Source organism: Rhinolophus sinicus, linkage group LG04, assembly GCF_036562045.2.
Source record: "Rhinolophus sinicus isolate RSC01 linkage group LG04, ASM3656204v1, whole genome shotgun sequence".
Taxonomy (NCBI): Eukaryota; Metazoa; Chordata; class Mammalia; order Chiroptera; family Rhinolophidae; genus Rhinolophus; species Rhinolophus sinicus.
The window spans coordinates 182,330,028-182,357,293 of NC_133754.1; the positions used below are offsets into that span (position 1 = coordinate 182,330,028).

Consider the following 27,266-nt stretch of genomic DNA (forward strand, 5'->3'; position numbering starts at 1 on the left):
AGCTCCCAGGTTTACTCCCTGGCAGGGCCTTGGCTTTGAATCCCATCTGACCACTTTCTAGCTGGGAGCCTTTGAGTGAGTCCTAGGAGATCTGAGATATGGCGGGGTGTTGGGTGGACAATCCTTGGCTGCTCCTGGAATGTCCTGTGGGTTCCTGGGAGGCCCCCAGCTCCCACGAGGAGCGCTATGCACCGCACCCATTACTCTTGTGAACACCTTGGAAGAGTGAGCCAGGTCAGCCCAGAGGCCCACTTGGCAGTGGCCCCAGAGGCTTCTCTAGGTTCATACCACCCGGGATTGTTCTGTGTGCAAGGGCCTAGGGATGACCGTGTGAGTGTGTTCAGAGTGGGTGGTGAAGTGTTGTGACTAGTAAATGCAGAAATTGAGTCCTCTGTCATCCCGCTTCTTGGAGGTCCCGTGTTTACTGAGATTACACAGGTCAGCCCAAAGTGGCTCTGCCCCTCACCAGCTGCTCTCACATCCCGGGCTGTCAAGTCCCTTCCTGGAGACCCCTGACCCAAGACCCACCCTTGATACCAGGCCTGTCCCAGGCCCCACTCACCAGGGAATTCCTGGAACGCAGAGATACGGTGCAGCTGAGGGTGCCAGCCTTGGGCGTGGGCACCATGTAACCACGGAGAAGGAAGCTGAAGCGCGCATCACCATGAAGGCTTGGGGACAACAGGGTCACACAGCTGCCCTTGGCTGCCTGGCTCTGGATGAGTTCCATGGTCTCTGCTTCAGGCCCCAAATCCAGGTGGCAGCTGTCCAGCTGGAGCATGAGCTCAGGGATCGATGGGGACATGCTCACCTGCATGGGTTGGGAAGGGGGACGAGGCATGGACAGTTACTCTGAACCCTCCGCCCTGCATGCGCTCATGAAATAAGCTAGATTCATTCTCGAGTTCCTGCCCCGGAGCCCTGATGGTGGGACAGTAGTGGGCCCGCCTGGAGGAGGAGGTTACATTCCAATCAGTGTCTCTAAGCTCTGCCGTTTCTATCTCTTCCCTCTATCATGCACCATACTGGCTCCCTCCTTCCTCTAGGAAGTTAAATTCTCATCTTCTCTGTACTGATGGTGGGAAGAAAGGCTCTAAGAAACCCCGAGAGTTGGCAGGCGTGAGAGGTCAAGTCCAGTACCTGCACGAAGCCCTGCTGCCCCAGCTCGATGGTGTTGGAGGCCTGGAGGAACTTCGGGGTGAGGTAGAGTCCCAGCTGTAAGGAGACGCTTTCCATTCTGATACACTGCACCTTTTTCTGTAGGAGTTGGGAGGGAGACTGGGTCAGTCTTGGAGGCGCCCGGCCAGGAAGGTGAGGGGTGGGGGGGATGAGCAGGAGTCATGGTCCGGAGGGGTTGCCTGACCCTCATCCTCATCTTAAAAAAAAAATAAATAAGTGCTTTCCATGTATCGTCTCGGTGACTGCTCATAAGCACCCCCATGGGGGATCCTTTCTTATGCCACCACTTACAGACCTGAGCTTGGGGCCCAGAAAGCTTAAGTGATTTGCCCAAGGCCACACAGCCAATATGTGCTAGAACCCTCTGACTTGAGAGGCTGAGAACATAACTAAACAGTACTGCTCCCATTGTACAGAAGGGGAGGCTGTGGAGACAAATGGCACGCCAGCATCAGGGCTTGAGTTTCCTGCTCCCTCCCAGGCCAGGAAGGGGCCCCCAGGACTCCGGACCAGGTGGGTTAGCTTGGTGACCATCATCTCACCCGCTGTGGTGATGAGCTCGCCAGGAAATTGACGACTACCTGCAAGAACAAGCCAAGGAGCTGGTCAGAGCCAGAAAGGACCCCAGAGGATATCCCACCCCATGCGCTCATTCTATAGGTGGGGAGACTGAGCCAACCATGGCTAACATGAACTTGTCTTCCTACTGAGCCCCACACCCCACTTTCCCAAACGCCCCTCAGCCTGAAGATCAAGGAGGCACCTGGAGGGGACACCAACGAGGCTGGCTCTGACACCTTTCCCACCCCAGCTCTTACCTCGTTATTGACCACATTTTCTGTCACTTCCATGCCACAGTTGGAGTAGGCGCTGCGTAAGACAAATTGGTCACCTCTGTCCTCAGCCTGGCAGCTGGGGTCCCAGAAGGTCAGGTTCATGATGCTGCACTTCAAAGTCTAAGCCAGGGGTTAGGGAGTGGGGGGCACTGTCAGGAGGCACCAGGCTCCTGGGGGCCTGTCCATTACACCCCAGCACCAAGGGCTGATCATAACCCAGGGGCCCCACATCACAGCCATTCCTCTGCTCCCCTCCATTTTTATTAGATTTTGTCATCCTACACCATTTAAGACTTAATACTTTTCCTGAACTTGACTCGCTTTTATACTTAGCCTTGTCCTAGGCAATAAGATCTGGAACATCATAAGTTTGATTTGCTTATTGTTTTTTAAACATTTTAAAATAAATGCAGAACTATTAAAATTTTTAAATTCATTCAAATTCTACACATAATCATCATTCACAGCCCCAAGGGCATGCAGACCCCACCAGCGTAATCCAATGTCAGAGTCATAGGATCTTAGACCTAGGGTCAGCAAACTTCCTATAAAGGACCAGATAGTAAATATGTTAGGCTTCGCAGACCAAGAGGTTTCTGTTGTAACTACCCAATTTTTCCTTCATAGCCTGAAAGCAACCATAGACAACAATATGTAAATATAGGTTGCTGCAGGAGTAATTGTGTTTTTTTGCAATTATTTTTAACCTTCTAAACCACAATAATTTTTGCACCAACCTAGATGGGTGTGACTGTGTGCCAATAAAACTTGATTTACAAAAACAGACAGTGGGCCCTCATTTGTCAGCTCCTGTTTTAAAATGATCAAATCTTAGAATTTTTCACACTTTCAGTATCAAAGAATCTCAGCGTCTTAGAGGTGAGTGGGCTGTCAGAGGTCCTACTGGAGTCTAGCTCACTCACGTCCACTCCTCCAGAATACTGTCCCTGATAGCTGCCGTTCCGAGCTGCCCAGCGCCACTTTAGGGGACTTCAGTCCACCAAATAAAAATGGCTCCTCACTGGGTGCAGCCGCAGTGACAGTGAGCCCGGAATTCAAACTCTGCACACTGACCACATTTCATAAGTTGATGAGAGGCAGCGTGCCCCATGTTTGGGGGTTCAGAATCTGTTCAGACCCTTTTCTTTGTGTTTTCTTCTATACAGACATATATACTCAGAGAAAATATGTGGATTTTTTGGTACTTTTAACAAATGGCATAGTACTGTCATTCATGCTGTCGCTTAATTTTCTCACTGAATAATAAATCATATACGTGTACGTCTTTCTATGTCATATTTATAGATCACATTCTTTTTAGTGCAGTGTAATGTTCCAAAGACTGATGGGTAACAATGTACGCATCCATGCCCCTTGGGACTGGGCAGCCGTAATGCCAGCCACTGCTGGTCACTGCATCACCTCCTCTACCTGCTGGACCAGGCACAGGCAGGGGAAGAGGGGGAGATGGGCAGCCAACAGGTAGAGCTCCATAGGGGCCCCTACACCTCACACCCCAAAAAACTTCTATATGGACTTAACCACAGTTAAATGTCATTCTAAAAATCCCTAAGAACATGAATGATTAGTCAAGGCTTTGGCAGCAAGATTTCCTGCCTCAGAAAGTCCAGAAGAAATCACAAAGGAGGAGATGGGTAGCTAGGAGGGCCCAATGTTTTCAAATGTCCAAAAAGTTAAAAACCACTGTAGCCAAAACTTAAAGAACTATAACAAACTGGGAGAAATGATTTTGATAAGAATGAAGGACAGAGGGGCAAAATGTTTTCTTTATGTAAAAATCGTATTAAAATCATCAAGAAAAGTACCAAGCCACAGTGATAAAGAGCCTTCGGTTATTATCAGTCACGTGAAGCCATGCCTGTACTCACTACTAATCAAAGAATGCCACATTCTACCTCCCACACTGGCAAAGTTTTTTTAAACAAAAATAATAGTCGAGAAAGAGTCACAGTGCTCTCATAAATCAGCAGTGAAAATTGGAATCGTCTTTTGGAAAATGAGTCATCAACATGTATCAAAACTTCCAGAATGTTTACTCATTTTGACCCAGCAACCTCACTAATGTGGAAATCTATCCTAAGAAAATAATCCTATGTGAAAAAAAAAGCTTCATGTACAATGACATTTTCTGCATATTTATAATATTACAAAACTGGAAACAAACTAAATGTCTAACAAAGGAGGAGGAGTTAATAGTGGTGTGTCAATATGATGGAATAATATGTGCTCATTAAATGTGATACTAAGTGCGTATGTCAAAGTTCTAAAAATACGTTAAGTGAATATAGCAAGAGACAAACAAGTGCCTCTGACATGATTCCACCATATAAGAAATACACAGAGAAAACATTCTAGACAGAAACACACCAAAATGTTGGTAGGCATTGCCTTTGGGTGGGGAGATTATTTTCTTCTTTTCTAATTTTGTAAAGAGCCTATGTTATTTTTACAATAAATACCCTTGTTCTTGAATCAGGCAGAAATCATACTGTGTAAGCATTTTAAACGACCACCCTGCTCAGCCTGCATTTAGGATTAACAATGACGACCACCTAGTTTCTACTCCTTGAGCACTTGCTGTGCACAATATCTAGCTCAACCTGTCAGATCTCATTTAATTCTCACCACATGGTAGGTACCATTTTCGACTCCATTTTACAAGTGGGAAAACTGAAGCTTGCAGAGGGATGTGATCTGTCCCCCTGCCTGCGTTAGGACCCCAAGCTTCTTGGGTTAGAGGAGGGACCAGCTCCCCATGGCAGCCAGGCCAGAGAGACAGGGGTTCCCTTACCGAGATGAGATTCTTCTTGAGTACCAGAGTCATGATGTCATCGGAGCACTTCGGCTGGATCAAGGACATGAGGAGCTCCTGATTGCAGCTCTCCTTGGGAGGGGTGGTCTGGACAGGTGGGGGTGAGGTCTGCAGCCCACTGCCTGCAGGGTAGCAGAGGTGGGCCAGGTGGTCAGTCACTGAGGGCTCACCGTGCACTAGGCAGTAAGCACTTCTCTAGCTAGCTACTCTCACTGTCCTGTTGCAGATGAGGAAAATGGGGCTCCCACAGGCTGATGCAACTTGCCCATCTCACACAGCTGTGTGGTGGTGTTCACCACACTGTGGCAACTGATCCAAAGAGAGGGCAAAGGAAGGCAAGAGGGCAAGGATAGGGAGCCAGGTGCTCACCACAGCTGCTGGCACGCAGAGAGACCTCATTGGCCACAGGCAGTTCCACGAAGGACGCTACCACGCTGGCGTTGAGCCTCCGGGCCTCCGCCAGCAGGCCTTGTGGTGTATCTGGGAGCTCGACGCCAGGGATGTTGCTCACTGGAATGCTCTCCAAAGAGTATTTACCAGTGGTCTAAGGAGGGGGAGAGAGGTAGAGCAAGGAGCCATAGACACCGTCAGGGGTCACACAACCTGGCAGGGGTGCTGGGGCAGGGCTTTGGAGAGCATTGGTGAGGCCTGCATGGGACTTTCGGGATCGCGGAGCAAGACTCACCAAGATCTGCATGGTGTGTTTGGCTTTGATGAGCCACGACACGTAGGGTGGACCCTGCAGGATGAGCATGGCGCCGGGTTCCCCCACGGGGCATCTCAGATCCACCTTCACAGTCACCGTCCGGGGCCTGACGGTAAACAGACCCCAGCGTCAGCGCGGGCGGGAATGCGGGGTTGGGCGGGGCCTGACGGAGACTGGTCCAGCCGGGACAAGGCCTGGGGTCCGAGAGCAGCTGCTGCCCTATTACTTACTGAGATGTGGGCCTGAGGGATGGGCGTGGAAATGAGCAGGGCTTGAGCTCCTAGAGGAGGCGAGACTATACTATTACTATCTGGCCGGGGGCGGGGCTGAAGCTTTGGACAGGGCGTGGCTTAGTAGAAGAGGGCGGGGCCTGGCCCGGGGGCGTACCCCCTTACCTGGGCTCCGGGCTCGGCAGGACCCTCAGGATGTGCACCTCCTTGTGGCCAGCCACACCTTCCAAGCGGCAGCCCCGGACCAAGGCCTTGGTGCGTGGCGTCCATTGGAGAGTGTGGCCCATGTCCATGAGGGGTTCGGGACTGCAGGAGGATGGTGACCTGGGGGCTGCGGAAACAAGCGCACCTCAGTCCCCTCCTCCAGAAGCCTGGCACCTAACACAGAGGCCCACCCTTACCCACAGTAAAGGTGGGGCAGGCAGGATGGAGCAGCAAAGAAGTGGGGGGCAGGGGAGGACCTGGGCTCAAATCTCCCCTCCACCACTTACTGCCAGTCGCTCGCTCACCGCAAGTCCACCTCCCCCCCACACCCCTCCACATACTGCCTCTGTTTCCTTATCTGTCAACACACGGTTTATATAAGGTGTGAACCATGGCACATGTTAGGGACAAAGGCCTCTAGCACCTCACTCCCATGTGTATCTAATAACCTGACCTTACATAATTTATTTATCTGTAGATATGTTTATTGTCATCTCCCCACCACAGTGTCAGCTCCAAGAGGGCAGGGTCTGGGTCTGTGCCCACAGAGTCCCCAAATGTCTAGCATAGGGCTTGGCACATAGTATGTGCACAATAAAAAATATGAAATTACTGTTTTTGTAGGTCAAAAAAACTGACAAGTAGCAAGTTTACCTGGTTCAATCTAATATTTGGTGAAGGAGTAACTACTGTTCCAATAAAGCACTGACTTGCTATATGTGACTTGGGGCAAATTACGTCCCCTCTTGGAGCCTTAGTGTCCCCATCTGATGAATGGGCCAGAGGAATTCAGATTCCTCCAGTCCTGAGCCCAGAGAGGCTGCCAGGGAAGCTGACCTTGGTCCAGATGGAGAAAGATATTTTGGGGGTCATTCAGCTCGGCGGTAGACGTAATGGCGCCCTTTGTACGTGCCCAGTTGAGGACCTGGCTCTTGTTAATGAAGACTGGCAGTTCTGTGACATTGACTCCTGAGATCTTTTGAAAGATGACCAGACCGGGATCCTGAGGAGAGACAAGGAGGCTCAGGGCACTGTTCCTGGGTCTGAGTCCCCTGTACCATACAGGAGGTCAGGAGGTAATTTGGGGAGGCAGCTGTTTGGCTGAGCAGACGCAGCCAGGGCTGGGAATGCTGAGGCCGGCAGATCTGAAGTCAGCCCCGAGCCCCCTAACTAGGGTCTGCCTGTCTCCCTTCCACACCTGGAGGTCTGGGTGGATACATATCCATGTTCATCACCTGTCCCAAATCGCCCCCCACCCCATACTCATACTCATTCAACCCACACTCATGACAGCAGGTGGCTGCTATCTGGTTCCCTCACACTCTATGGGTCCGGGAGGGAAAACGTCTGCCTTGCCCATCCCTGCATGATGCTCGACACATAGTAGGACTGAGGAATATTTGTCTGACTTTGCACCTGTCTCTAGGCCCAACACAGGCGTCAGGATGATGCCTGGCACACAGCAGGTACTCCCTCCACATGGGAAGGGAGGAAAGAAGAAATGGCTAAATAAATGAATGCATAAAAGACAAATAGAAATGGTTCCTTCCCTGGGGATCTTACCATCTAGAAACTAGCCATGCATCGTCATTTGAAACAATAGAAGACAAAGAATATTATTTAATAAGAAACAAAGGAGCAGGACAGGTCCCCTGGGTGAACAGGGATGGGAATTTCGGTGGTGCCAGTGCCTCACTGCCCCTATTGCCCACACCCCGGAGAGACCCTGGTCGGCCGGGGGAAGGGAAACAAGGAAGCCTTCCTGGTAGAGGTGCTGTGTTGAAGTCAAAGGATTCAGAGGAAGTCGTTGGAGCCTTGGATTCAGCTCCCTTGCATTCCATCTCCAAAACTGGGGGCATTGAGCTGAAGCAGCATAAGGGTTTCAGGCTGGATACTCAAGGGGACTGCCTGACAGTGGCGATAGGAAAGACATCACAGAATGGCCCACCTTGAATAGGGCAGGACTTTAACAAGGCGGCAAAATGATGAGCCCCTGGGTGAGGAACCTAGCCCCCATGATGGAAGGGTTGGGGCAGTGGCGGAGGCAAGGAACTTTATCCAGTCTAACCCTCAGAGTCATGGTCTGTAAAATGGGAATGTAACAGGGATTAAAAGGCAAGGCATTTGTCTGGATCTGGCCCAGAGTCTCGTGCCCCCAGCTGGACCATGGCCTCTCTGGTGGCGTTCCTGCTCCAGAAGCGCAGGCCAAGGCCTAGCATGTCTCGGGTGGTGCCCCCCACCCTGAGTATTCTTAGCCCCAGGAGGAAGGCCAAAGGAGGCGTGGCTGCTGTGACCTTCCAGCCCTGGCGGGCATGTTTCACGTTCCCTGCCTCACCCAGGGCCCTCTGGGCTCAGCTCTCCTGCCTAAGTCACCTCCGAGGGCCTGGGATGGGAAAGGAGGAGGAGGACAGGCCTTGACAAGACCTGGTCCCTCACTGGGCCTCGATATCCCCCACTGGGAACAGGAATGTACTGCCTGGGCTCGTCCAGCTCTGCCTTCTGGTCGGCTTCAGGAGCTCCCTCACTCTGGGGGCTTTCGTGCTGGCCGTCTCCGTCTGTGGTGTCCCCGTCACCAGTCTCGATTCTTCACCCCAAACACCCCCTAATTTATCTCTGTCTCTGGGCCTGTCTCCCAGGCAGCCCTGGATCCCATCTGTCTTGGGGTCTCCAGCTCCTCTCCCCCAACTGTCCCTGGTCTCTCAGTGTCTGTCTGTCTCTCCCACAACAGGCCCACCCTCTTTCAGTCTCCATTTTTCTTTCTGTGTCTCTCTCCCCCTTGTTATCTTTGCTGTTGTCTGTCCCCGCCACCCCACATTCTCTGGCTGTAAACAACAGCTGCTCACAACTGGGGGTCACCTCCCAGGGTCTCCATGTAGAGGAGCCAGTGTTGACAGCCACCCTACTTCCTCCAGCCCTGAGTGCCCTTGCTGTGGGTCCCTGCCAGTTACCTACTCTCTTAAAACTTGAATTATTAAAAAATATTTTTTCTCCAACGTAGGCCATATTAATTAGAGCAAATCTTACAAAATAATTGTGTCTCCTAATCCTACTTTACAGCCATAACTACTATTAACATATTATTAGGTTTCCTCCTGACCCTTTTCCTCTGTTCTTAAATATTTTCAAATATATGTAACTTTTTCAAAGACAGTGACAAGATTATTTTATGGAATGTCATCGGGTCCATCACTGCCCCTATTGCCCGTAGTTCTCCCACGGGACAGATGGGAAAACTGAGGCTATGTGAGAGCGTGGAGTTGGCCATCCATCTGAATCACACCTCCAGGTTTGGACTCTACCCCAGACCCTGCTGCTTTTGGGGTTCTTTCTGTCAGGGCCCCCAGGATTCACCAGGCAGGGCCTTCCCATGGTCAGTGCCTCAGCCTGGGCTTGGAGGTAACACTCACGTAGGCCAGGTGGAGCGGGAATCCTGGGTTTTGCAGCTGTAGGAAGACAGACTTCTTTGTGCTTATGACCACAAGCACCTCTCGGGGCCAGGTGCCATTTTGCTTGGGTATTTGGACAGTCAGCTCCAGCTCTGATATGTCCTGGGTGGGGCAGGGAAAGACACACACACAGAGACCAGTCAGACTTGCACAGACTGTGCCACCCACATCAATACTGACAGCCCACGTACCGTCTGACGGCTTTCACTCCCCTCTTCCTGCCTGGCCTGTCCACCCCTGCTTCCCAGGAGGTGCTCAGAAAATATTTGTTGAATGAATGAGAGTGATTAGTCCCAGCAAATCCAAAGAGATAAAGAAAAACATGTGATGAGCCTGAACTGTATCCAACAGTCGATCAAGCTTTGTTATTTCTATTGAGCACTTGCTGTGTACCAGGCCTGCAAGCTTCTGTGTGACTCAGTATCCGGTGTACTTTCTCTGTCCATCTGAAGCAGGATCAAGGCTTCAACCGCTCCCCCAGTTTATAGTATTCCTGTTTCCTTACTATTTTTTTTTTAAATTGGGAACAGTGTGTTTTTCCAGGGCCCATCAGCTCCAAATCGGTGTCCTTCAATCTAGTTGTGGAGGGCGCAGCTCAGCTCCAAGTCCAGTCGCCGTTTTCAACCTTAGTTGCAGGGGGCGCAGCCCACCATCCCATGTGGGAATTGAACTGGCAACCTTGTTATTAAGAGCTCACGCTCTAACCACCTGAGCCATCTGGCCGCCCCTCCGGAAGCTCAGCAGCAGCTTGTTGTCTTCAATCTAGTTGTGGACGGCGCAGCTCACTGGCCCATGTGGGAATCGAACCTGCAACCCTGCTGTTCAGAGCTCGCACTCTAATCGACTGAGCCATTCAGCCGCCCTGCCTTACTATTTTAAAGTACTAAAATGCCCTTATTTTTGTTGATATAATCCATTATTTTGATATTTTATAAGAATGTGAAGTTGAGATCATTTATGTCTTGAGCGGTACCAACTGCATTAAAAATTTTAATTGCTCACAGTGTACACATTTAGAATGCTCCCAGAACAACAACGATACTTAACACTTATATAGTGCTTACTGTGTGCCAGGACTCTTCTAAGTGCTTTACATATTGACTCATTTAATCCTCACAAAATCCCTAAGAGGTAGGCACCATTACTAGTCTCACTGACAGATGAGGAAACAAGGCACAGAGAGGTGAAGTCATTTGCCCATGATCACGCAGCAAGTAAATGTGGAGCTAGGATGTGGACCTGGGCAGGCCTCTTCTCCTAGACACTCCACAGCCCAGCCATATTTTTCTATACCTCCTTATTCCCAAGAAGGAAAAGAATCCAGCGATTCACAAAGGCAAAGCTTCTATTGAAAGAATATCTGCTCTGCTCAAAGACTTTCTGAACCAGTGAAGTGTGAGCTACTACTGAACCTGAAACAGGTTTAGGCCTCAGAAGCTCTGCCAGGAATTCAGACGGACAAAGAATGGAAACCTTTTACTGAAACACAAACTCCAGCTGCTCTCAAAAGCTGGCAAGCTTGACAAAGAGAAAAGCTGGTCCCCCAAATTTCCTTAAACTTATCAAAAATGAGAGAGATTTCAAGATGAAGAGATCAGTGGAAAGTTTTTAGATTTAACTTCTAATTCTCTCTTGGCCATTTCCCCAACTGATGTCACAGAGCCAGAGAGAATGTTTCAGCTGCTGGAAAAATCTGCCCAGAAATATTTCCGTTACTCCGTAATGACACCATAATCACTCTTTGTTTGTGAGTTTGTTCTTTAAAACAAAAAGAGGAAATAATATTCCATTTTCAATGTTTCACAACTTATTTTCAGTTTAGTGAGCTAGTTAAGTTGCTTATTTTTGAATAATTATTTTTATGCTAATTTGTAGTAGAATAAGACATATTTGAAATTTACGTTTGTATAAGTTTACATTTTTTGTTCATTAATGTTGTCTGATGGGTTTATAACTTTTGCGTTTTGAAACCTGTTTCATCAATTTTTTAAAATATTATGCATCCTAAAGACTTTAAAAATTAAATACTGGATTTAATATCATATTTTGGTAAAATATGAAATCTACATCTAAATATCAGAACGGACATTTTGTTCCAGGATTGTGATCACCACTTGAAATTAACAGGGGAGAAGGGAGACCCCCCTTGGTGATATCAGGGAAAGCCAGGGGACAGGCGACCTACCAGAACCTTTGACAATGGACACACCCCAGCGTCTTTACCTTGATTGTGTACATGCTGTTAGTTTGAATAATATGACCGCACAACTCTGTATATATACTAAAAAGTATATATATACTTTATATACTAAGTATATATACTAAAAAGTATATATACACTCAACTGTACACTTTAAATGGGCCGATGTTGTCTCGATAAGACTGTGAAATACACAACCATTAAATGTCAGTAATTTCACATGTTTCGACTAAATCCGTGCCTGGCCCTGTGCTGAGCGTGTTACACGTGCTCTCACCGAAGCAGGGTCAGGTGTTCTCCCATTTTACAGATGCAGCAAGTCAGACTCAGGGAGGAAAGCTGCCAAGGGAACTGCTGGGGAGTGGGGAAGTCAGGGGCCCAGGGCATGTTAGCCTCGTGCCAGAGTGGCGCCCAGAGTCCCTGGACCTGTGGGCATCTTGTCTGCCCCATCTGTGTGTCCTCACCCAGGGGAGTAGACTTTGAGACCCCACACATGGTAAACAGATGGGCCCTGTGGTTTGGAGATACCACAGGCTGCAGTGGAAGAGGAGATCCATCCCCTGCCCCTTGGTGGGCACCCACAGGCCGAGAGCGCTACAGGTGACAGAGCAGCTGGGATCTCAGCCCGAGTTGGGAGGCAAAAGCCCTGTGAGCATCCATTCCTGCTGGTGCCCTGCAACTGTCCCTGTTCCTCTGTGTCTCAGTTTCCCTAGCTATGAAACAGGAGTAGCAGAGTTGGGAACCAATACTAGGTAGGGCTCTGGATAAAGGAAGTGAAAAGACAAGTGGAGGTCAGGGTCGGGTCATGCAGAGGGTGAGGAGACTAGGAGACTAGAACTTTGGGACCTCTGTTAGGACACTCAGCTCCTCTCCCAGAGCTTTCACACCAAACCACCGCTTAATTGTCACCAAGTCCCTCCCTGTAGAGTTGGGGGCTGGAGTGGAGGGAGGGCTGAGGCCCAAAGAGGGGCAGTCATGGGCCAGGGCCACACAGAAAGTGGGCAGTGTGGACACTCAGGAAGGCTTGAAAACGGGGTTCTCTGGGGTCTCAGCTCCCGGGCCTAGCTGAGGCCAGCTGGTTACCAGAAAACCTCGTCAGGGTTTCCACAGCAAACATTTCCATCCCGTAGCCCTGACTCATCAACGCGTTCACTCACACGCACACTGATTTCCCTCTTCCCTCCCAGCCCGGAGCCCAAAGGCAAGGAAAGGGGCCTCCTTGCCTCCCACCTCCAAACTCCCAGTCTTCCCAATGGCACCTGGGAATTCTGAGAGCTTAGCCAAGGTAGGCAGCCATCTCCTTACCCCCAGCTCTGAAACCTGGGCCAGCTTGTGTCACCCAGGCCCCCTCCCTGAGAAGGGGGGCGGGAGACCTAGTTTCTATTTTTGTGCCAGTGTCCCACAGATGCCATTGTTGGCCCAGCGGTCAGTGGCGGGAAGGGGGATTTCGGTGAGGAGGTCCTGAGCACTAGTAGCCACTTATAGAAAGTCGCTTCCAGCAATTCTTCTAGGAGTGGAGCCTCAGGGCTGCTTGCAGCCGCCACCCTCCTAGGGCCAGACTGGAGCCGGCCAGATTGGAGCCAGCCGTCCCTCTGTCCACCCCAGCAGACTAAGATGGTACATCCAGGCAGGGTGGCTGGGGAAGGGATCAAAGCCAGACTGACCTGAATTCAAACGTGGGTTCAGTCATTAGCCTGTGACCCTGGGTGGTCACTTCCTCTCTTTGGGCCTCAGTTTCCTGAGCTGGAAAATGGGCTGAACAATATGCCCACTTCATAAACTTGTGAGGACTCAGTGAGATTCTGCCTGCAAAGTGGGTTCAGTGCCCAGCTAAATACAGAGTAGCGCTGCTTTCGTGACCTCCGATCTCCTTGCCCATTCATCCAAAGATGCCATGGTTTGGGGGCTGGGGAGGCTGATGATAGAGGTGGGCAGCACTTAGCTGGAACTGGGACACACCTCCTGTGGCATCCCCTCTCGGGCCTCAGTCTCCCCATCTGTGCAGGGAGGAGTTAGGCTCAGTGCGGCCCGTGGATTCCATCCTGCCTGCTGGGGGTCCCAGTGTTTGGCACCTGGAATCATGGTTTTCAGCCAGCTGGCCACAGAGTGGGCTTCCAAAACCCCAAGAAGAGACATACTACTTTCCCCAACTGAGGGCCAGCCCGTGCCTTCCCCATATCCCCATTTCGTTTGCCTATCCAAGAGGCCAGCACTGGGCCCAGCCTGGGGCTTCTGTGTTGTCAAAGTGGGAGAGGAAGAAGGCACACTGTGTCCTCCATGAACTTGGCAGAAAACAAGACTAACACCCCCAAACAACCAATGATGAACAACAAGTAACACTACTAACCCCTTGGGGATAGCCAACCAGTAAGTGTTTATTTATACACATGTATGTATTTCTCCTTCCTTCCTTCCTTCCATTATCTACTCACCTGTCCATCCATCCATCCAATATTTATTGCCAGACGGACCCTGAGCTGGACACTGGGGATACAGCAGTGAGAGAGCAAATGAAATCACTGCCATGCCCCTCCACCAAGCCTACCCCTAATATTTGCAAGGCCTGGAACAAGAGTACAAGTGGCAGCCCCTGGTCCCCAGCCCACCCCCTTCTCTTCACAAGCACTCATGTGAGAACTCAGCCTAGATTCCCAAGCTCTGCTGTGCCCACCCCCCACAAATAGTCACCTCTCTACCCTTTAGGTCTAGGGGAGTTTACACCAGCCCTGCAGTGTTCCCTCTAGAGAACAGGACAAGAAAGAGCCCCAGGCCACTGTGGGAGGAGGCTCTGCGCACTGGGGCAGGGAACTCTGGAGTCCTGAGTACCCACAGCATGGACCAGGGGGAAGGGTGCAGGTTCCAGGAGGGCACGCTGGGGGAGGGATGCAACTGAAAGAGGGGCCACTAACTGTGGGGCTCTGGGCAGGATCCCCCTTTGCCCAAGTCTGAGGGTACCACTGCCTTCCACAGCTCTTCACAGTCTCTCAGGACATTCTGGGGGAGTCCAGGGCCCCTGCCACTCTCCCTCTGCCTGAGCAGCCCTGCCTGCCCTTCTGGCCAGGAGTGAGTCAGTGCCAGAGCCCAGCAGGCTCCAATGGTTGGGTGGGGGTATCGTCGGCTCCCCGAGTTTACCCAGAAGTGGGGTGAATCACCAGCTGCCCCAGCTCTGGCCCAGCTGACTGGGGTTTGTTAGAAGGACAGCAAGCAGATCGGAGCAATCGGCCTGACGGGAATCACTGAGACACCAGGCCGGTTTCCTGTCTCTGTGGGTCAGGATGTGACCCTCAGCCCCCTCCCGGAATCCAGGCTCCAGCTGGCCCTTTGGGGACCCAGTGAGATAGAGTTCTGGCCCAGCGGCCCCCTCTTCTGTCTGCAAATCTCCCCAACACACACACACACACACACACACACACACACACACCCCGAACCTCTCTTCTTGAGGCTGTTGGCTGCCACAACTCATCTGCCGCCCACTCACAGGAAATCTGAGGATTCAGAGGCCACGCAGGGATGGATGGGAAAGCCGTGTCTCTGTGCCAGCACTTGAAGAAGGCAGACATATGTCGGGAGGGATTGGACTGATTACTGAGACAGCTGCCGCCCACGCTACCGCTGCCAGCTCATGGAGTGCCCTCTGCCTGGAATGCCCTCGACCCCCTCTGCATCCAGCTAGTCACTGGGAGCTGTTTCCCTAATGCCCCTTTCCCTCCACAATCAGGGCTGACGGCCCCCTGTACTTACTTCCCCCCTAGTGCTGATTCCATCATTCAATACTGGGCCTGCTGATGGCCATGGCTGCCTCCCCTGGCCTGGGAGTGGCCCAAGGGCAGGGCCAGGTCTGCTTTCTCTCTGCACCATCAGTGCCCAACACAGGCTGGACACAGAGCAGGCACCTGGCGATGACTGGTTGAGGGGTACTGTTGGGCCATGGACCCCATTCTTAGGGGCTGTCTAGGTAGGAAGGTGCCTCCCAGGGAGACCACAGGTCCTTCAGTGTCATAGCAGTAGGGTCTGGTCAGATCATGGGCTTGACCCTTAGGGCAGGGCGGCCAGGAGCACTCGGGGGCGCAGAGGGGGGAGGGCTCCCTCAGGCTGGACCTCAATTGCCCCCTATGAAAATACATTCCCAGCCCCTGCATCACCTGGTAGCAATAATCTTTGGAAATCAAATTAGTTGACTGATGTGAGGTTGTTCTACACATTGTAGCATGCCTGGCGAAATAAGGGTATTTACGGATGAGCCATGGAGCCCAAAGAGGAGCCATTACAATAACCACAAGCACAGCTACCAGACATGGAGCAGTCGCTCTGGGTAGGCCCGCACTCAGTATTTTTTCTGCACTATCCCATTGGATTGTCACCGTTCCCTGAGACGCAGGGACTATCATCTCTATGTTTGCTATGGGAAAACCAAGGCTTGAAGAGGTGGCCCAAAGTCATGCCGCTATGAGTGGGGAAGCCAAAGTTCAATGTGAAGGCTGTCTGCCTCCAGAGCCCATCTTCTTAACCCCTACATCCAGCTCACATAGCAGTGCATTCATTCATTCATTCATTCATTCACACATTCAATAGTTACTTGGTATATGCCAGGCCCTGGCCCAGATTCTGACACTCTGTAATTCTTTGGTGAGTCCTGAGTGCAAGAAATGTGTGTCTATTGGAGAGTGGGGAGAAGAAGCCCCCTCAGCTTGCCAGGCACTATACGAGGTGCTGGCCAGTGAAAGGTCCAGGACTGGAGCCCTAGTCTACTGAACCCCAGCTCTCTCCAGCACCCCTTCAAACAAACATGCTTGACAGTCCTGGAGCTGGCAGCCTAGCTCCTTGAATGCGAAGCCAGACGTTCCATGGACTGAGTTGTCTGGAAGAGGCAGAGTGACAGGGAGATTCTGTTGTCATGAGTTTTAGGAGGATGGAGTTACAGTGGCACCCTGCTATGCCCCTGAAAATCCTCCAATGATTGTCACTGCCTACAGGATAAAGACCAAACTCCTTAATAAGATGACAGGGGCCTTTTCCATCTCCCCAGCTCTACCCCAAGGTAACCTGTAAGCTCCTGCCCCAGCGAACCACAGGCTGACCCCAACTGCGGCCCTCTTCCCTACCTGTGCGTTCACTTTATCCTGTTCCTTCACTCAGTAAGCTCCTGGCCGTCCTCACTGTTGTTGTTTCCTCCAGGAAGCCCTACCTAATCCCACAGCAGCTGGGGTACCCCTGCCCTGTGCTGCCTAAAGAGGCACCAATCACTTAGACCCTGGCTGTCTGTCTACACATCAGCCTCCCACAGACCGGGGTACTGGGCAGGGGCCTTTCTCTGACTGGCCCACAGTTGAGTGATTAGGGTGGGGGATCCCAGTCACCCAGAAGAGGCACAGAGACCCGAACATCAGAGCAAACAAAATGAACTTATAGAGGGCAATCTTATTTTCTAGATCATCACCAAAATTGAAAAAAATTACAATGGCTATGAAAACCATATAACGTGTGTTTGGCGCTATCTGTGGTTTTGGGATTATCAAGGCCCACAGTCCTCATGGCAGGCAGGGCGGTGGGGAGCAGGCCCCCCGATATTGGTGGTCTGGGCACTGTCTTATCACTGCACAAACACAGGGCAACTTAACAGTTTCAGGGGCAAGTTGGCCACAAGTTTACCCTGAGCTGACACCACTAAATCGCTATCAGGACCCGAGTCCATAGCAGCCAGGTGTGGTTACCAGCCCAGGCGGGCCAGACGCTGCCTGAACCCTGAGATTCACTGGGGAGCCAGGTGACAGCCTGGCTTGGAGACCCTGGGAATCTAGTATGAATTCTGGCCTTGAGTGTGTTGCTTCACCTCTCTAGGCCGGCCTCAGTTTCCTCCTCTGAAAAGTGGGGTAATAACAGATGCTGCTAGATGGGAGGCTTAACATATATTAATGTGTTTAACTCACTTTCTGGCACATAGTAGGCCTAGCATAGCACAGTACCTAGCACATAGTAAGTGCTCAGTAAATGTGTTTTTTTTTAAAGAGGAATTTAAACTAAGTGGTGGACCTCAGGAGGGTTCTCGGGGGAAGAATAGTCTCCAAGGCTGGCATCGCTGGCTTCCAGTCTCTGAGGGGCTGCTGACCAGGTCACAGATGTTCAGTAGGGGACATTCCAGGGAGGGAGACTTGGACTAAACGGACGGAAGCACTTTCTCAAAGTCAAAGCTGCCTAGAGTGGAACTGTGTCTCCTGAGAAGCAGCGAGCCCCCCATCATAGGACACACATGCACAACAGCTCACCTGGTCTGCTCCACCCCCCACCTGGCTCTACTTGGTTGCCAACCAAACCCAGCCTTTCCCACCTGGGACTTGCGGTGGCATCCAGAAGATTGCCCCAATGCTGGCCCCAGAAGTGCCAACCTTTATAGGCCTTGTAAGTCGTCCATGTCATCCTCCTGGGAGGAGCCCTGGTGAGGCCTTAGCCCGCTGCTCAGGGACAACCACAAAGAAGGCTCCCCTTATCCCGTTGGCCCTGGGCCTATCTCTGGGTCCCTCCCCGACCCTGCCATCAGGCACTCACCTTTGGGAACTTCAGGAACAAGATGTGGACTTCAACGGTAGCATTGGGCACATGAGCCACGCAGCCCTCAGAAACCTGGTTTGTGACATATGTCACCTCAGGGTCCACAGGCTGTAAGTCACAATGGACTGTTTCTGCAAGACCTGTCGGGGAAACACAGCCGGAGAGAGGATCAGGTAAGAACAAGGTGGTTACAATTACTCCCTTTGTTAATGCCTACTGGGTGCTTGGCACTGACTAAGGGCTTTATTGCCTCTTCACAGCTACCTTGTGAGGTGGATGTCATTATATCCATTCCACAGATGAAGAAACTGAGACTCAGAAAGGAACAATCTCTTGCTCCAAGTCACAGTTCTACTAGGTGTAAGGTTGAGAGATAAAATGCAGACAGCCAGTTAAATATGAATAAATAAAAAATGAATAATTTTTAAAGTATAAGTTTATCCCAAATAGTTCATGGGACATACTTACACTAAAATTTTTTTCATTGTTTATCTGAAATTGAAATTTAACTGTGTGTCATGCAGGGTCTCAGCTCCTGCTCCAGGCACCAGAATGCAGGATATGGTGAGGCCAAAAAGGAACACCCACGGAGCCATAGGTAGGGGAGTCATATCACTATAGTCTCGCTGGCGGCTGGGTTGGAGACACAGGAAGCAGGCTCCACACGCTGCACAATCCGTTGTCTGATTCTTTGCCAACCAACCAATCCCCAATGTAGCCATGGCACTTATATTAGTGGCTAATGGCTAACCGGTAACAACTGATGGCCACCCAGTCACCGCAGATGGCCATCTGATTACAGCTGATGGCCATCTAATAACTGAGCCAGCACCTTTCCACATGAGGCCGAGAGCCTGGAAACTGCTCTCTGAGACTCTGTCCCCACACTGGGCATCCTATATTATATTTGCTCCAACTGGCAGCCTTAACTGTGTGGCAGGACCCACATATTCACATACCCAATCCCCCAAGCTGGTTAACTCCAAAGTAAGGCAACAGCTGAGATCAGGAGACAAAACTTCCCCTCTTGAGCCCCAAGGAGGCTGGGAGGAATGGGCCAAGGAGCGTTTAGAGACACAGTGAGCCAAATGGGTAGCCCAGGTTTGGAGGGCGACTGTCGGAGTAGGCCACGGAGCTGGCCTCTGTGCTGCCCGGAAACGCGGGTCCTGAGGGAAGGGAATGGAATTTCACCCTGACCCAGTGAGGAGGAAGAGGAAATGAGGCCCCTACACCTCGTCCTAAGGAATGTGCCAGGGAAAGGGGGGGGGTTGCTCCGGAGGAGGGAAGGAGGACAGGGAAGGGGAGACTGTTTGGAAGTTTGTGTCTCCATCTTGTCGCGCTCACTTCCTGTTTTCTTGGAGATCAAAGATGGGTGCGGAGGGACTGGCTGCATGGCTAGCTGACGCCAGCTCAGAGAAGGGGGGTAGGGAGGCTTCTTCTGAATTCCAGGCTATTGGGCGGTCTTTTGCCTAACCCGGACTTCTTTCCCACCTTTCCGCCACCTTGTTGGGATCAGGACCACCAGAGGTCAGGGAAGGACGTAAGATGGCTGCCCTGGCCATGCAACACTAGCCGCCAGCAACACCTTGGGACGGATAAGCTCAGAACAAGGACATTTCACCACCATGAGGGCCCAGGCCTTACCAGTTCTTGCCCTGGTCCTGTCCTATGTCCCAGGGACTTCAGAGTGCCTGGGTCATATGGCATTTTGGTTAAAAGCAAGGTCTCTGGAGGCAGGCTGACCTGGATTTGAATCCCAGTCCTAACACTTACTAGCTATGTGGCTTTAGCGAATGATTTTACCACTTTGGGCTTCAGTTTCCTTGTCTGTACAAGGACAATAAGAATGGAACCCACACAACCTTTAGAGGTTCTTGGGAGACTCTATGAGAAAGGGCATCTGGTAGCTCTTCTCATCACAATTATTTGATTGATTTCAGTCACGTGAGAAGAATTGACTGTCTATGGGGGGGGCAGGGGAGGTTGGGCTGAAGTGGTGAGATGGGGCAGCCTGCAGGTGAGGGATCTCTGAGGGGGTCTGATTCTCAGGCCAGCTGACTCTCTCACCCCAGTAGACTCAAGGGCTGGCACAATGTCCTGCTGTTCCAGCCCCTTGTAAATTCAGCAAGCCCCTCAGAGCTCCCCACCCTCTCCCTTTCCCTATCAGTGAACACATTTGGCTGTTACCTAGTCCCAGCCCCTCCTATAAAGATGGGGATACTGAGGCCTGGAGAGGCTAGTTGATACAGGGTCACAGTGCACATGGCTGACCAGGCTGGGATCAGACCCACCTCTCCCCATATGACCCAGGGTCTGGCCTGCAGATTAGTGCAGCGCCTTCCTCCTTCCCTTCGGACTTTCCCTGCCCCCTCCCCAGACTTCCAGGAACCCCAGTTCCTCCCGGATTGCCGGGGCCGCCTGAGCCACCTCCTCCATGCCGTCAGCGTCAGCGGGAGAGGCCACAGGCCTGGCCATTATGTAATGATCAGATAACAGGCCAGGCTGGGAGATCAGATAAGAGGTCCATTTATTTTGGGGCCTTTTCGAATCCTGGCCGCCCCCACCCCGCAGACGAGAATGGGGAGACAGGAGGGAGTGTGACGCCTGGGCCTGTCTCCTGGAGCCGGAGGCGGGCCCAGACGGAGCTGAAAACAATCCTCTGGCACCAAGGGGAACGCCAGGGCCACCAGGGACCAGAGTTGAAGGAGGCACCACTGGAGGCCTGGGTGACCGGCCTAGAGAGAGACCCTGGAGCCACCTTCCCACCTCTGTTCCCTTCCTCCTCCTTCCTGTCCTACCAGCACAGAGACACCCTCAGCACCTTTGGAGGCCACAGATGATAATGGTCAAGAAAAGCAGCTCTGGAGTCAGATGTCCTGGGTCAAATCCCAGTTCTGCCTCTTAAAAAGCTGGTCACCTTGAGCAAAACCCTAACTGCTCTGAGCCTCAGTTTCCCCATTTGCAAAACAGCTTCCATTGTGCCCACTAGGACCAGGTACTGTTTTGAGGCTTTGCCTGAGCTGATCCATTTAATCCTCACAGCCTACAAGGTGGGTACTCCTACTATAACCATTTGACATGTGGGAAAACTGAAGATCAGGAAAGTACAAGAATTGGCCACAAGGTTACTCAGCTATTAAGTGGCAGGGCCTGTATTTGAACCCAGACAGTCCAGCTCCAGCACCTAACACTCACTTTGCAGGCTGTGCGTCAGCTTGGTGAGGTAACCCAGTAAGTCTTCTGTGACTATTTCATAATTACCAGGGCAGATCCTTTTTTGACAAGGGTCTTTTCTGCTTTTTTCTTCTTCAGTCACCGGGCCCCCCAGCCCCCCTTTGCTCCTTTCAGGGTCCAATCATAGCCTCACAGATACCCTAACTTCCAGCCCAACCACTCCCGCTGGGCCTGACCGCCAGCGAGGCCTCAACACTTCTTTCTCCATCCAGCCTTTCATGACTCCCCAGTGCCTGTAAACGCTCCACAACCTAGAGAGGAGTTGCAAAGTACAGGGATCTGACAGATGCCAAAGGTTCACGTCCTGATTCTGCCACCTTCCAGCTTCCTTTCCATGGCTCAGTGTTACTATCTGTAAAATGGGGATGAGGATAATCATGACACCTTTCTCATCAAGTTGGTGAGCAAGTTGGTAAGATGACACATGCACAGTGCGAAGCAGGCTCCTGACGCATGAGGATTGCTCAGGAACTGGCAGCTGCTGTCACAGTTATTTATGCCCAGTCAGTGGGGAGACGTGAGCTTTTCCTTCAAACAGACCTGGTTCCTTGCCTCTGCCATGCCCTTTCCCAGACCAGCGGTCTTCCTTTATTTGACAACTTGGTCAGCTTCTACTCATCCTTCAAAACACTGTTGTAAAAATCTCCTCATCAGAACTGACCCAGTTGCACTCTAGGTGGGAGAACCACGGTAAGTGCAGGAAAGGGATCAATGCCCAGGGTGAGACGATCTGGCAACAGAGAGGCCCCCATTATCTCCCCTGAGGCAGTTTGGGCAGTGGTTCAGCCCAGGGCTCAAGCCCCAGCTGCTCAGACCTGGGCTGTGTTACTTGGGCAAATTCCTTCACCAGCCTGTGCCCCAGTCTCCTCAGCTGCAAAATGGGGTGACAGGAGTGTCATCAGGCTTCTGTGAAGGTTGAGTCTGACAGTACATATACCAGGTCTAGAACAGCATCTGGCATACAGTAAGCTTTCTAAATATTGACTGTTACATTTATCTCTCCCTCTGTACCCTTGTCACAGGGACTGAAGTCAGCTCAGCCTTGGATGAGGGTCCTCTTCAGCCTCCAGGGCTGATGCCTAAAGCTGGGGCTGTAGCTAGGAGGGTGGGCCCAAAGCCAGGGCAATCAGCTCTCCAAGCCCCCACACCAGGCCATTAAAGGTACCAGGAAAAGAAGCTGGGTGTGGGAGCAGACAGCCTAGGGTTTAAATCTGGACCTGCCATTGTCCCGAACCTCGATTTCCTCATCTGTAAACTGGGTATAAAGACATAGAGCTGCCTGATGCACCATGGACACAGAAAAGGTGCTTCCTTCCCTCTTGCCCATATTCCCCCTCAGACGCTTAAGCAAATAGACCAGGCCTGTCCTCAGAGAGCCCAGCACTGACCTATCTGTGACCTTGAGACAAAGACTCTCTCTCCCTCTGGCTCTTAGTGTCACCATCTGTCCAGCTGAGGTGAGAGAGAATCTTAAAGGTCATGTCTCCACTGGTCCCAGGGACCCAGACTCTTTTGGCTCACACAGCTCCTGCTCCAACCTCTTTTTTCTCCTGGCAAATAGGAATCGGCCCCAGAGTGCAGACTTTAAGAGATGGATATTTGTGGTCTCTGTCCTGTGTCAATAATCTCCTCTCCAGAGAGTCCTAAACCCCCACATAGGTGGCAGGCTCGGGGACTCCAAGTCACACCTCTGGCCCATCTACATTCATCTACACTTAGGAAACACTCTTTGATCCCAGCCACCCAACGTGGGCCATGAACCCTAGCACCCCCACTTCTGAGACTCTTTCCAAGTGAAATACTCCAAAATACAGGAAAAGGTGCATATACCAAAAATGTGCACTGAGGTAGTATTTATAATTAGCCCCAAAGAGAAAACCACCCAAATATTCAATAATAGGGGCTTCATTACGGTGAATGATGGTTGGCAGTTAAAGGAGAGAACATTTCAGAACCACAATGGGATGGTTATGGAATCCACATGACGATATCGAAACTTCTGGGACGTAAGAAGGGTACAGAGGACTCCAAAACGTTGATCCACCTGCATTAAATGTACCTTAAAAAGCTAGACAAACGCCAGTACGCAAGCCACCAGCATGCTAACAATTTTTGCCCCTCATATCTCCTTTCTTTGAGGAGTGGACTGAAGGTAATATGTGGTTAAATTGCTTTTTAAAAATCTCTACATGTTTGTTCAAAAATTTCCAACATGACAAAAAAAGTATGTCTTAGAAAGTGAAAATCCCCTAGAGAAACCCGCCCGATGCTACAGAACAAAACAGTGACATCGGGATTTTCTCTGTGCATATTGTGAATTATTACTATTTTATTCTTGCAGAAATGAATCATTGCTGTGTGGGCACCTAAGTGTGTCCCGTACATCTGTCCAGTCATGTAGACATAGGTCTAGCTTTTTCTTGGTAATGGCTGCATGATAGTCCACTGCATAATGGGATCCAGGCTGATGGGCATTTGAGTGGTCTCCAGTTGTTGGGTTTTTGTGACAGGTACCTATGGACTATACACGTTTATAGAGCTGGTCAAATAACTCTCTAGGTCTGACTTCCGAAGGTTGGGTTGTTCCATAAGTTATTGTTTTGAGAGATTCTGCCACTGTGTTCACGGAAGGTGGGACCTGTTTTTGAACCTGTTTTGGAGCCATTTGGATCCTTCTTCCAGCCTGAAGAAGGATGCCTGGGTCCCTCCCATCCCCTGCCCCTGCATGGAGATCTGGGTTCCAAGCCTTGGCCGAGGCCCCCATCTGCCTTCCGTGGGCCTCAGTCTTCCAGACTGTCGGTGAGTTGAGCTGGATGGTTTGGGATGCCCTTAGAACCCTGCGATCACTAGGTGCCAGTACCAGCTCTCAGGAGCACATTGATAAACTACCAGGAGTTTTTCCAACTGGCTGTTCAACACAGCCATTATTAAAAAATAAATTTTATAAGCTTACAATTAAATACATATATTTTAAAAGGTAACAAATATCAAACTCCTTACTTCGTAATGATTTTTCTCCATTTTACTATTATCTATGCTCTTGAGGTTATATATGTCTGTCGTATATGTGTGATGGAAACACTAGATACGGGTGTCCCTATGGGCACTGTGGGCGACTCCAAGTGTGGTGAGTTGGAAGCTTGAAATCAGCCGTGTGGGAACATTTACACCACAGAAACTGACAAACTCTACCCCCCATCCTTGTTGTTAATTATTTGCCAGCACACAACTAACTGCCTTTGATCCTATAAAACCAAATCCTAAAGAACTACGTAAATCTTTCTTTCTCTGATGACTGAGAGGAAATGCGGGGGCAGCTGGAGAGATGGCAGAGAGGAAATGCGGGAGCAGGGTAGCTATCTTGGAGCTCAGGTAAGGCTTTTATCTGAGCTATAGGAACTTGGCAGGCCGCAGCTTTCACTTCCTGTCCTGTAAAATGGGGTGACAAGGCAGCCATCTTGCATGGTTATCAGGAGCTGTATCAAGAGGGGTGGTCACATCACACGTGGTTAGGAGCAAGAGTTCCAGAGAGCCACAGGCCTGGGGTCAAATCCCTGCTAAGTCACTTAGAGTCTGAGGCTCAACTTCCTGTCTGTCAGTGAAGCAGGCCGTGGTAAGAGCTTTAGAGACCAAGGATTAGGGATTTTAAACTGCTGCAAGGTTGGGAAAGGCAGGGAGGAGGTGGCTACTGCTACTGGTCCTCTTCTCACCACCTCCCCCAGATCCTTTAGGGAGTTCCTGGGTGCACCATGGGTGAAGGGGTGTCCACAGGGCCATCCTGTGACTTTAAGTGGATGTGTCCACAGAGCACAGCGAGGCCGCAGTAAGTGGGATAAGGGGTTGGGAATCCCCGGCTCCTCGCGGCCCATCATCTGATCAGCTTCAGAAGGCAGCAGAGGCAGTGCCTGCCTGGAAGAGTCCCCAGGCTGAGGAGCCCCCTCAAAAGCCCTGGTCTGGGACTGTGCCCCATCCTACGGCTTCTTGAGGGATAGAGGCAGGGGAGATAGTGTTGGGTTCAGAAAGGGTCTGAGAGCCACTCACAGGCCCCAGGGAAGGGTGGAGGGTTTAAAGCTAATCCTAGAACAACAATAACAACAGAAACAACCAGCCTGCCTGAGAGCTTTCTCTACAAGCATTGCCTCAACACCAACCTTACCAACAGCCCGAAGTGTGTCTGTTACCATCCCCACTTCACTCAGAGGCAGGAAGGCCGTTCCCCAAGATCACACCACAAGGAAGTAACTGACAACCTAAAGCTGAGCTCCAACTGTCTTGCGTCCTCCTTCCCACATCTTCCTCAGGGATCTTAAGGCCCAGAGAGGGCAGGAGGGTGGGGGAGTAGGGGGATGCACAGCACTCTGGGACCTGGGCTTCCAGGGGAGAAACTGGGAGGACCGGGCCAGAGGTCAGGGTTAAGGGAAATAACTCACCCCTGTGTGCTGAGACTTATAGCTGAAAGTTCTTGGTCCTGCCAAACTGGGATGGTTGGTCACCCTATGGCGTCTGCCTTGGGCTGTCCAAACCCCCTAGGTCAGCTGCTCTGCGCATGACCTCAGGACACAGGGAGGGGGCCAGAAACACTTGGGGCTGAGTCTCCCCACCCCGGGTCCCTGAACACCTACTTGTGGGGCTGAGGCTGCAGACGGCCAGCAGTACGGCCACGACCAGGGAGAGCTTGCTTCGGTCCATGCTGTCCACTCGGGGGTCTGTGTGCTGGGCCTTATCCGGTATCCAGGGGCAGGGCTGCAGGCGGGCGCGGGGGCCGGCGTGGGCTCGCGCGGGGACCCAAAGGGAGCAGGCAGCCGGAGCGACGGCGTCCCTGCTCCAGCCTTCTGAGGTGTAGGCCGAGGGGTCAGGAGAAGTGGGCACAGGGGTGCAGGGCCAAGCTGGGGGTTGCTGGCCGAGGAATGAGCAGGGAGGGAGTGCTGGGCTCCCCTGGGGTGGACAGCAGTGGTGGCCGCAGTCTGGGCCAGTGGCTGCAGATGGAGGCTGGGGTATGACCGTCAGCGGTGGGGAGCTCCTGGCTCATCCAGCCCGGCCCGGGGAGGCAGGAAATGCGCTTCCTTAGAGAAGGGGCTGGGCCAGGCGGCCTGCCAGGCGGGAGAGGAAGTGCCACGAGCTTTGTCGCTGGGTGGGGGGCCCTGGGGGGGGGAGGCAGTGGGGTGGGAGGGCCAAGGCTCCAGGTTTGTCTCCCCACACACCTCACCTTTTCATCCCATCCTCTCTCTCCAGGGCTGACTGGTGGGGTTCATCTGGCATCCCCCAGGGGGCAGATGAAAACAATCACCCTAACAGCCCACCAAGCCACGCGGAGCTTTCAGGGGTCAAGCGCTGGCCAAGGCAGTCCATGTGGAGCTCACAGCCCCATGAAGTCAGTGTTCCCATTTTGCAAATGAGGAAATAGAGGCCTAATGAAGTGAGATAACTGTCCCAAGAAGATGGTAGAGTTGGGATTTGAACAGATCTCAGTGGGCACCAAAGCTGGCTTATATATAGCATGACACTGGCTATCATTCTCTCATTTTTCAGACAGGGAAACTGAGGCCCAGGATTGGGAAGGAACATTCCCAAATTGGCATGGTATGACAGCTGAGACCTCAGGGCCCAGAGAGGACAAGGCAGCGGCCCAAAGCCACACACTTTGTGTCTGCCCCCTCCATGGGCGGAGAATCCTTCGGGGACAAAACACAGCCCCAAATTGAAATGGGGACACACTTTAATGACATGTCTGAAGTCAGATGGCCCTGGGTTCAGAGTGCTTCCCTGCTTGTTCTGAGCTATGAGACCTTGGTCATAGTTCCCTTAACCCTTGGTCACCCTGTTTGTAAAGTGGGCATAACAGTGCTTTCCTT

The 27,266-nt window shown here is 51.6% G+C and overlaps 1 protein-coding gene across 1 annotated transcript in view; it reads right to left on the minus strand.

The window, feature by feature from the left end:
• Positions 1-26,649, minus strand: part of ENG (endoglin) — a 28,863-nt gene extending 2,214 nt beyond the window's left edge. The window contains exons 1-12 of the mRNA XM_019728648.2: positions 26,037-26,649; positions 18,178-18,320; positions 9,396-9,536; positions 6,826-6,991; positions 5,950-6,115; positions 5,534-5,660; positions 5,218-5,392; positions 4,828-4,970; positions 1,998-2,135; positions 1,722-1,760; positions 1,141-1,257; positions 563-811 (exon numbers count right to left, since the gene is read on the minus strand). Coding sequence (XP_019584207.2) covers positions 563-811; positions 1,141-1,257; positions 1,722-1,760; positions 1,998-2,135; positions 4,828-4,970; positions 5,218-5,392; positions 5,534-5,660; positions 5,950-6,115; positions 6,826-6,991; positions 9,396-9,536; positions 18,178-18,320; positions 26,037-26,103 — 1,671 coding nt within the window. The 5' untranslated portion in view covers positions 26,104-26,649. The remainder of the gene's footprint in view (positions 1-562; positions 812-1,140; positions 1,258-1,721; positions 1,761-1,997; positions 2,136-4,827; positions 4,971-5,217; positions 5,393-5,533; positions 5,661-5,949; positions 6,116-6,825; positions 6,992-9,395; positions 9,537-18,177; positions 18,321-26,036) is intronic.
• Positions 26,650-27,266: the final 617 nt, after the last annotated feature.